This window comes from Aulonocara stuartgranti (assembly GCF_965226115.1).
Source record: "Aulonocara stuartgranti genome assembly, chromosome: 15".
In the NCBI taxonomy this organism is placed as follows: Eukaryota; Metazoa; Chordata; class Actinopteri; order Cichliformes; family Cichlidae; genus Aulonocara; species Aulonocara stuartgranti.
The window spans coordinates 14,652,112-14,663,631 of NC_138951.1; the positions used below are offsets into that span (position 1 = coordinate 14,652,112).

Below are 11,520 nucleotides of genomic sequence, written 5' to 3' on the forward strand. Positions count from 1 at the left end.
CTGTGTTTAGCATGTTAGTCTATATATTTACAGCATGTTTCAAACTCCTTCCAAAATGCGCATCTTGTATAAATACTGTAATAGAATAGAATAGAATAGAATAGCCTTTATTGTCATTGTACAGAGTACAACGAAATTGGAGTGCCACTCCCTTGGTGCAAGTTTCAATAATAAATATAAATGTAAAATATAAAAAGTACAAAAAAAACAATCGTAAGTACTCAAACAATAGTATGTACAATATATACAGGATAGCAGCATTAATATAATGACAGTATGAATAGCAGCATAATATAATGACAGTGACGGTATGGAATAGGTTCAATTGTTTTTGTGCTTATTTACTACGGTGATAGCTCTGGGAAAGAAGCTATCCCTGAATCTGTTTGTCCTGGTTTTATGTGACCTGTACCGTCGGCCTGACGGTAATAGTTCAAACAGTTGGTTGCTGGGGTGAGAGTGGTCCTTGATGATATTGCCAGCTCTGCTGAGGTACCGAGAGTTTGCAGTGACCTCCAGGCTGGGCAGAGAGCAGCCAGTGATCTTCTGGGCTGTGTTGATGACCCTCTGCAGTACTTTCCTGTCTGCAGCTGAGCACCCTGCATACCATGTTGTTATGCCGTACGTTAGGATGCTCTCTATGGTGGCTCTGTAAAATGTCACCAGCAGCCTCTCCTCCAGGTTGTTCCTCCTGAGCACTCTCAGAAAGTGGAGACGCTGCTGGGCCTTTTTAACCACCGCTGTAGTATTTGCGGTCCAGGAGAGGTCATCAGATATCTGCACGCCCAGAAACCTCATGGAGTGTACCCTCTCCACACAGCTCCCGTGAATGTAAAGTGGGGCCGGGTCTGCTCTGCCCTTCCTGAAGTCCAAGATAAGTTCTTTAGTTTTCGTGGTGTTCAGTTGGAGGTTGTTAACTGAACACCACTCAGTCAGTCTGTTGACCTCATCTCTGTAGTCCGACTCATCCCCCCTTGAGATGAGTCCAACCACTGTGGTGTCATCCGCGAACTTTATGATGGTGTTTGAGAGATGGGTAGGGGAGCAGTCGGATGTGTAGAGCGTAAACAGGAGGGGACTCAAAACACATCCTTGTGGAGACCCGGTGCTGAGTGTGATGGTGCTGGACAGGTGGGGGCCGAGTCTGACAGACTGTGGTCTATTTGTCAGGAAGTCCTTGATCCAGAGGCAGATGGGGGTGGAGAGTCCCAGGTGAGACAGTTTCTGGACCAGGATCTCCGGGATGATATGATTGAATGCTGAGCTGAAGTCCAGAAAGAGCATTCTCACATAGCTTCCTCGGTGCTCCAGGTGACTCAGCGCAGTGTGGAGTGCTATGGTGATGGCGTCCTCGGTGGAACGATTTGTCCTGTAGGCAAATTGGTGGGGGTCCAGAGTGGGAGGCAGACCGGCCCTGATGTGCTGACAGACCAGTCTCTCAAAGCACTTCATCACTACAGGCGTAAGTGCAACAGGCCTGTAGTCATTTGGGCTGGCCACAGCTGTCTTCTTGGCGATGGGGATGATGGTGGAGGTTTTGAGGCAGGGCGGGACGGTGTTTGATGACAAGGAAAGGTTGAAGATTTTAGTGAAGACTCCGGTCAGTTCGTCAGCACATGCTCTGAGAACCTTTCCATGTATTCCATCAGGACCTGCCGCCTTCCTGGGATTCACTGACCTTAGAACACACCTCACTTGGTGCTCCCTAAGTGTTAGTGTGCCAGTGCTGGGGGCGGGTGGAAGTGGTGTGGCAGCTGAGGGCTTGGTCGTCTCAAAGCGGGCGAAGAAACGGTTTAGATCCTCAGCCAGTGAGGCATCAGTCCTAGATGTTGCCTGGTTATTGCTTCTGTAGTTGGTAATGTGATTGATCCCCTGCCACATTTTTCTGGGGTCGTTGTCAGCAAAGTGATCTTCAATCCTCCTCCTATAGGCAGCCTTAGCTTTCCTGATGCCTCTACTCAGGTCTGCCCTGGCCGCCCTATACGCAGCCCTGTCCCCTGACTTGAAGGCAGTGTTGCGGCTTTTTAGGAGGGATTGCACTTCGCTATTCATCCAGGGTTTTTGATTTGGAAACACCCTGACCCTTTTGTTGACGGTGACATTGTCAACACAGTTCCTGATGTACGAGAGTACAGTGTCCGTGTACTCCTGGAGGTTGTGGCTGGAGAATAAATCCCATACAGTTGTTGAGTTGTTAAGGCTTTGGTGTTACACTGTAAGTGTTTCCTCTCAGCCTCTTGTTCCCCCAAAAAATTAATTAAAAAAATATTTAATTTTGACTACAGTTATATAACCACACCTCATCTTTAAGAAGTAATTTTGGAAACCCTAGTAATCATTTTTCTTTTGGGAGGTGAAACAGAACCGAGATGACAGAAGACGATCTTAAAAGGGATCGTGTTGGCAGAATCTGACCGATCACAAACATGGGCGGGTCTGTTGGTAGCAGAGCAGCTAAATTTCACAAATGATTTTAAATTAGAGAAATATAATAGTAAAAAATATGAAAAAGTTAAACATACATACCGCTGCTGCAGCCAGATCAGCAGTTTTTATTATTTTACCTGCAGCCGCGCTAGAGTTTCATAACCTGAGAGTAATGAATAAATATAAAAGACAGAATTAAACTTTAGGCTTAAGGTAAATGCAAATTCAATACAAGGCTCAAAAGCACAAATCGCTGCTTTAGGATCATGTGTTTATACTTGTACAACACAACAAATTGTTGTAAAACTGTTTGGAACCAACAAGAAAAAAACAACAACAATAATAAAGTTGCTTCTAATAACTTATATTTATTACTGAACCTGTTCTGGGAAGCACAAAGACTTTTAGATGCCCTTGATGGGTCTTTCAGGATCAGTGATGCCATTTTCCAGAGACCTGATTGCTCAGTAGGCAGTGATTTCATACCTGCTGATTTCTAATCGAGAGGGCGACCGCATCTAGAGCAGATTAGGTCTGCAGCATAAGTTACTATGACAATATACCCTGGCAGGAAGTGAACTGCTGTTGTAATACTAAAAATTGGATAGACAGAAATCATGCATCGTAGCGCGGGCCTCTGTGTACTCACAGTCTGTGAATGACATCGTCTTTTACATGACAGACATTAATGTTTTATTTTGGTTTCTGACCTTTGTTTATTTATTGTTACATATTTTACTAAATAGTTGTTTTAAATTTTATTTAAGTAAGATTTTTCTAACTTTTTAGATAACAATCTTTTATGCCACACAGTAAATAGGATAATATGCTAATTTTGTCAAAATATTAGCTTAAAATCTGAAATAATTCTCATCACACTTATTAAATAGACCATTCAAATGCTGCACATGCCTCTAGAACACCTTAACATGCTACCCAGCAAACAGCATCGTTTCCTCACACTGAGAGCTTCTAATTTATTCAGTAATACAAAGAAAAGAAAACCAAACCCTCCAATCATTTCACCTTTGTCCCTCAGTCTTGTGTGAAACCATACACACACATACACAGAGAGAGACTGATGAGTGCACTACCAAGTTTGGTGCTGCCTGGGCTTCAGGATGCAGAGATGTTTAAGGACGTTATCAGTTGCCTACCCTAGAGAGTGTAGTGCTGCCACCAGCATCTAAGTTACAGACTCCATATCCTGAGATTTTGGATCTTTTTACATATATGGTCGCATATTGTGAATACACGTTACCTCTGTGGTGTATGCTGTGGATTAGTTGCATGCAGCCTATCCTTACAAATTACTGACAAAGAGCCCCTGATAAATGCACCACCTCTTTGAGAATCCCTTCCCATTAGGTGAGCTGATGAATAGGTTGTGCTCCTCGTCTTGCTGGCGAGAACAAATTGTGCCTGGTAATCAATGAAAATTTAATTGAGTGACAGAGAACTGGAGCCCTGGGAGCTGCATTTATGCCATTCTTTGATATATTTTCAAAGCCCGTTTTGCCCCTGCCTAATTAATCAGCGTAATGAAGACTTTAGATGCAGTTGGGAAAGCGGTTAATGTTTTGTTTAAGGAGCAGGAAGGAACTGTATACACTGAATTGTTATCTGTAAAGGCAAACTAGAGTCATAAATGAGATATGACAACCAGCACCAGTTTTGTATTTGCATTGCTACAGATGAGCAGTGTTGGAAGGTATCAAACATTTAATTTGGAAAATCTGATCGAGGGTTAATATGGCACAGCACTGAATAAAGCTGTGCTCCCATCTGCTAAAGTGAATACGGATTAAAAACTGTGAATTGAATTACAGGGTAAAAAAAAGCCCAAAAGTATTACAGGCCAGGATTGAAATCTTGAAATGAAACCTCCAAATTACAAAATGTTGGCAAGGCTATCACAGGGGAATATTTCTCTCTGCAGAATGATTTGTTTTGCAGCACTTAAATTAGCACTATCCTGTTGCTAGAGGCATTAGCTTAAGCGACTGGCTGTAAATCCTGATTCTGCAATCAGAGGCAGCAGCGAGGAGGGTCTGAGTGTATGGTGCACCTGTGTTCTGCTGAAATTCATTAGCCTCCCATGCCAAATAAGTATTTAGAAAACTCTTATCTCCTTCCACAGTTATGCAATTTTCAGATTTTCTTTCACATGATAATTACAGGAATTGGGTTACGAGACAATCAGCCTCGGGATACGGCAAAAACCTTCAGTGCTGGTTTTCTATCATGCAACAATCCCAACACAAATTGAGAATCTGAGATAATTTTAGCGGGGGATTAGTGTCCCACCTCCCCCATGATCAATCCATCAAATATGCATAAACATTTGTGGCAATATCTTCATGACGACACTGCCAATTTGGTAAATGGCCTGTATTTGTATAGCGCTTTACTATCCCTAAGGACCCCAAAGCGCTTTACACATTCTGTCATCCACCCATTCACACACCCATTCACACACTGGTGATGGCAAGCTACATTGTAGCCACAGCTGCCCTGGGGCGCACTGACAGAGGCGAATATGAAACTAGATCTTTTCTGGATTAATACTTCAGTTTCAGACAGTCAGGGGTTGTTCAAACAAAACCTCTTTATCTTCTATTGTTTTGTGACGGATGAGGCTGCACCTTTCCTCTGCCAGTCACTATAATCCATGCAAACAGAGCGAACAGCCCTGCTGCCTTCCCCTGCATGCCAGCACAAGCCGTGGAGACATCCTGTCTCATGATAACTTTGTCACTGTTTGGGGGCCTTTTCGAAGATGATTTTGTCATGTGCGACTCTTCACTCTCTCACATGGTGATAGGACTGCTGGCGTTGTTGCCTCCAGCTCCCGTGTGCGCCGGTGACGAGTGCCACTGTCACTCTGGTCATCCTCCTGTCTCGACAGGCCACATGCTCTTTGTGACAGCTCCAAACAGGCCTACAGCTCAACTTCTGTGCTCACCTGAGCATACACTGCCCTGCTTACTCCATGATGAATGATTAATCAGTGCATTTATTTATTTTTACTTACAGGTAAAAATCTTAAAAATCTTTCCCAATTTAAATTTGGCCATTCCTTTCACCGTCATCTCCCTAATGAGTTCTGCAGCATGTTCCAGTACTCCTATTTTTAGATCCCATCTTTTGGGAGTCCCAAATGTGACTGCTGCACGTGCATATTTGCGATATGTACGTCTATTATGTCAAAACAACAACCCTTCAACTGAAATTATATTTTGAGGAAAAAGAAAGAAGTCACATGGAGCCAAAGTTGTGAGCTAGTTGGATGGTGAGAAACCTACCCTACTCAGAATGCAGAAGTCAAGGAAGAATTTTAAGTGTAGAATATTTAAAATAACAAAAACTAAAAGCACGCAATGCTAACTGCCAGTCTACAGTAATAACATGTCCACAGGCATCACCGTCTTAAACGAAATGCTCAAGAAGCCATCGTAACAATGACTTTCTTGTCACTTTCCGCACTATTATTGCCTTTAACTGGATTTCCCAGTCCATTTTGCCACTTCCTCCTTGTTCCATTGGGGCTCCACCCTGGTGAGTCTCTGTGATGTATCGATCCCACTGTGCCAACTGCTACGCTGGACTCCTTTTATATTGGGTGACTGAGCAGGTGTAGGTCATTCGTTGAATTATGGAGATGCAGGTTGGAAGTAGTACAATTTCTTTTAATAAAAGCATGCAAATAAAAGAATAAGATAACCTTTATTCGTTCCACATGTGGGAAATTTGTTGTGTCGCAGCAGAAAGTGGACAGTGCAAAGACACAGTAGCAAAAATTAAGAAAAACACTGGAATAGGATAAGATAATAAGAATAAACAGAACAGAATAAAATACAACATTGTCAGAAAAAGACAACTGCGCTTAGGTTTTACTGCACATGTGTGGATGCGTGTATACAAAATATAAATAATCAAAATCAATATTAACGAAACCCACAACATAACATCACAGACAAGATAAAATATTAAAGTTCCTTCCACACTATGACAACACTCCTGACTTTTTCAGTGTGCTGTGAGTGACCACATAGTGACACGATGGCACAAGGCACAGCTAAGGTCATTCACGGCATATGGATGATACAAAACGCACATTCACAGTCTCACCTACAGGGATGCATTTTACCCTGCACAACCCTATCAATGTAAAAACAACAAACACGCTCCTTCGCCAGGCTTGGACATTCCAGACTTTTCCACTGAAGACTGATGGTTGGTTAGTTTGTTGAAATCACATATGCACATGTGCTATACTGCAGCACCTCAAAGAGGCTAGTGGCCACATTTAAATCAGGAATTATTTTTTATTTTTATGGGGAGAGCCACAAAACCCTGTGTGTCGCTAACACTTTAGAGAAAGAAACACACTCAGGGATTTCACCCCAACATCTTTTCTTGCACTGTGACTAATTATGTTAACTTTCAATGACTTCTTCTTCTTTTCTTCTCTACTAGCAGTGTGCGGGGCCTGAGGGGACAGTAATAAATAATTTCAAATGCAGAAGTAAGTTTGAGCTGCACCTTCTGAAATGAAAGTAATAATGAAAAATTTCCTTAGAAGGTTATGACTTTAATATATATGCATAAAAAGTAACACTGAGATGGAAGTTCGGAGGGATGGACTGACCATATGCATTTCTGATTAGCAGCATTTGTTGGAGAAAAAGCAAGTCAGTAGTCAGTAATTATAATAATGACAAATGCACATGACTGATTACAAAACTGTACAAACGTCTCATTTCATTACATTTTGATAGGAAGATGAGCCCGGGGATCGAACCGGCGACCTTCCGGTTACAGATACGCTTCCCAACCCCCTGAGCCACGGTCGCCCCTTTGTCAAAATTATCCCATACTACTTCAATAATGTTGAGGTCTGTGCTTTGGGGAGGCCAATCCATGACTGATAGTGTTACGTTGTGTGTGTTTTTTGTCCAGGGATCCTTTCACGGCACTGGCAGTGTGTTTGGGTTCATTACCATTTGACAAATGAAGCCATTACCAATCAGATGTTTTCCACACAGTGCTGCATGGTGGATCAAAATCTGACAGTACTTTTCCGTGTTCATAATTTCAGAAATTTTCACATATGTCCAACACCACCAGCTGAAATGCAGCCAAAAATCCAAGACAAACTTCCACCGTATTTTAAAGATGGCTGTAGACCCTCACTGTTGTATCCTCCTTCATTGTTAACTAGAACTTTCACATTTCGTTTCATCACTACATAAGAAATGTTGCCACAGATTTTCAGTCCAGTTCTCTTGTATTTTGTCGGGTCTCTGCTGGACTTTTTCCTATTTATTCATAAGGTCCTAATTTTTAGATACTGTTCATCTGTTGTCAATAGTTTTTTGGGCCTCCCACTTTCACTGCCACGTCACTTTTCCAGTTTCCTCTGATTTCTAAGGACACATTGCACAGCAAGTGTGCCAAGTTTAGCTAGAAGCTCCCCAGCTCTTTGGGAATCACCCAAGGGGATTCCCAAAGAGCCGGGGAATCAGCTGGGTTATTGTTGTCATTTTTCATAGATTCAGCTAAAGCAATGGGAACAAATTGTGTTTTTACAGGTACAAAGATTGGGCTGAAAATGTAAAAAAAGAAAAAAAAGGAGCCAGTGTGCAAAGAAAAACTTTGAAAGACTTGACAGGAAAGCCTGGCTTCATGGAAGCAAAGTGTAAAGAAATTAAAGCTGACTCAAGACTTTTGAACAGTATATTGTAAGAACTGAATACAGCATGCAGGACGAGGTATAGCAGTAAGGTTGAAACATGTTAGTGAAAAGAAAGATTTAAATATCCTCAAAGGAATGGAGCGTGACTGGAACAGAGAGTTAACAACTTACGTTGTGTCCTTTAAATGGTTAATAAAACAGCAACCAGTTTGCTTAGTTAGCTCTGTAATCGCTTACAGAAAGCAAGAGAAAAATGGTTCTAATAGGTAACATTACAAACTTAGTTTTTAAAAGATTAACATTATAGACGGCTGAAATAGAGAGCTAAATGTACTGAATAAATAGCTGGCCAGATAACATGGATAAACAGCTAAAAGTGCTGATTAAATGTTTAAAATCGTTAATTCAAATTATTAAACTGTTTAAGCAGTTTGCTAGAAGTAATGGCTGAAAGCAAATAACAGTCACGGAGAACAGCTGGAAAAATTATTGCAGGCCTAATGGATAAACTGTTGAAAGACCTAAAAGTAAATTATTTAACCATCCCAACCAATAAGTGATGGAATAATAGTACGTGTGCTGCACCAGGAATGCTAATTTTATTCAAGTTTAAAAGCACTCCCGTGCAGATATTAAGCTCAACCTAAGGTCATCATTTGTCCCGAGACTCAGTCTCTTACTTAGAAAAGACTGCAGTCAGAGGTAATTTCTCTGTCTTTGGAAAATGTGATAAATGTCTTTGTGGGGATGAGATTAAAAATAGGCAAAGCCACAAAGAAGCAAGATGTCCTCGCACTCGGAGAACAGGTCAGGTTTTTCCTTCTACTGAGAGATCCATCAGTCGTAATGACTCTCATTTTGGCGGCACAACTGGGAAAGCTTTAAACATATTTGGCACCAGACAGACAGATGGTTCAAACGCACGGATCAGCACGGCAAAAGAACCAGAGCCAGAAGAATTAAATCAACCCAGGAGTAATTACATTCAACTATTGGTCAGCCCGTTCCACTTCCCCAGCCTGTTGTTATCGGGGACGTCATCTTTCCGTCCCGGCGCGCAACAGGTCCTCGTATTGGGAACATATTTCACGCTGTAATGATGTTGCTTGCAAGGGAGTCATATCCTGCTGGGCAATAATAATGAGAAGATGATGTTATGACACAAAAGGCTGACAATTAACCTGAAAATACATCCTGAAATTTGGGAGCTCCATGCTCTGTATCTTTACAAAATCTCTGAGTCAGGCCATAAAGTAGGAGGTAGTGTGTGCTTGCAGGTCATTTCAGTGAGTACACATCTCCCTGACAGTATGTTTTTACAGTAAGTGGTTTATCAGCTGCTCTCTGTTTTATGGGGGATAAATTACAGGAAAATTTTCTCCCACTTTTTGATATATTTTGTGCCATAGATACTTTTTTGGGGGGCTTTGACTGTTAACGGCCACAATGCTAACGAGTTTCTATACCATGTGGGGCAAAAAGTGGTGTTATAGAAACAAACAAAAAGGCCGGTATGTTCACACTACCCTACGGTGTCCTGTTTATTTGATCTGGAAAATGTTGAGTCCTAATTAGGTGCAAATGTACTCATTAGTTGAAGCCACTCTGCGGACACCGATTGTCAATGAATTATTCAAGCTCTCTCTCTCTCCTGTACACGACATCAATACTCGGCTCTTCCCGCCACACCGCTGTGCATTCTCATCTCCAATTGCATACTGCCGCTGTGAAATGAAGGGTTTTTGAATTCATCAGAAGAGCTGCTCAGAGAATACAAATCATTCATATCTTTCCTGCCTCCAGCCTTCTCTTCTCAGACCCCTGTCCTCTGCACTGCAGATTTAATTAGTTCTGCCCCAGTAACCCTGCTTCTTTCTCCCTTCTTCCCTCAGGTTATGGCCATGCAGCCCCGAGCACAGATGGAGGGAAGATGTTCTGCATGCTTTACGCCCTCCTGGGCATCCCTCTCACCTTGGTCATGTTCCAGAGCGTGGGTGAGCGGATCAACACCTTTGTCAGGTACCTGCTCCACCGCCTGAAGAAGTGCCTTGGAATGAGGCGCACTGAGGTCTCCATGGTCAACATGGTGACCATCGGTTTCATATCCTGCATGAGCACGTTATGTGTGGGCGCAGTGGCATTCTCCCACTTTGAGGGGTGGAGTTTCTTTCACGCCTTCTACTACTGCTTCATCACGCTCACTACCATCGGCTTTGGGGACTATGTGGCGCTGCAGAATGAGCACGCTCTGCAGAAGAAGCCGCAGTACGTGGCCTTCAGCTTCATCTACATCTTGACAGGTCTGGCCGTGATTGGAGCGTTCCTCAACTTAGCAGTGCTGCGCTTCATGACCATGAACGCCGAGGACGAGAAGAGGGATGCTGAACAGAGGGCTCTACTGGCACATAACGGTCAGGCAGGCGGACACATCAACTGCTCCGTAGATCCGGCCTCTCCTTCTTCCACGCATTCTGGGTTTGTCGGCGGAGGGAGTGCGATCGGAGGAAGCGGGGGAGGCGGAGCGGCAAGCCGGGGTCTGCGTAACGTTTACGCTGAGGTGCTTCATTTCCAGTCCATGTGCTCCTGTCTTTGGTACAAAAGTAGAGAGAAGCTGCAGTACTCCATACCTATGATCATCCCCCGCGACCTCTCCACTTCAGACACCTACATGGAGCAGGGAGAGGCTTTTTCCAATCCCCTTCACTCTAACAGCTGTGTATGCTGTCTGCAGCGCCACTCGGGCATCAGCTCAGTGTCCACGGGGTTGCACAGCATCAACACCTACAGAAGACTCAATAAACGCAGATGTTCCATCTAGAAACCCAGAGGACTTTGTGCATTTAGATGAAGTCCCACTTGAAGTGAGGGAGAGCCCTCCTACTGTGGTGCGAGATTAGTTGTGGACACCAAGGGAACTCTATTTGCATCCTGAAGAGATGTTGGACTCTAGACGTTTGCCTCTTTCTGGCACTGAAGAGGATGCATCCTTCAGACTCCAGCCATGTAGTTAACTTCCATTAATTAAGCACAAACCATTTAGCGCTAACATTGTTACTGATGTTACAGAGAAATGACGCTAATGGTTGTTTTAGAAGCATTCGTTACACAACTATTGCTGTTAGAAGACAGGGGGAAAAAACCACGTGCATCTCTCTGCACCTCTGAATATCGAGTATCTTAATATTGAACTCAGTATTTTCTGTGCTCATGAGGCGGAACTTTGTTTGAATATGAAAAGGGACAAAATACACTGTGAGACACACTTAAGTAGGGTGTACTAACTGTATAAAATCCCTGCCAAGATATATTTTATTGAAACAAAAAACAACTTAAATCCACATTTTCCAAAATAAATCTTTGGTTGTAAGGAGTATGGTCACTTCAGTGAAATTAAA

The 11,520-nt window shown here is 42.9% G+C and overlaps 1 protein-coding gene across 1 annotated transcript in view; it reads left to right on the forward strand.

Annotated features, from left to right (window-relative positions):
• The window catches only part of kcnk3a (potassium channel, subfamily K, member 3a), a 48,002-nt gene extending 36,684 nt beyond the window's left edge, over nucleotides 1-11,318 (forward strand). Inside the window, exon 2 of the mRNA XM_082506633.1 lies at nucleotides 10,018-11,318. Coding sequence (XP_082362759.1) covers nucleotides 10,018-10,943 — 926 coding nt within the window. The 3' untranslated portion in view covers nucleotides 10,944-11,318. The remainder of the gene's footprint in view (nucleotides 1-10,017) is intronic.
• The last annotated feature ends 202 nt before the right edge of the window (nucleotides 11,319-11,520 follow it).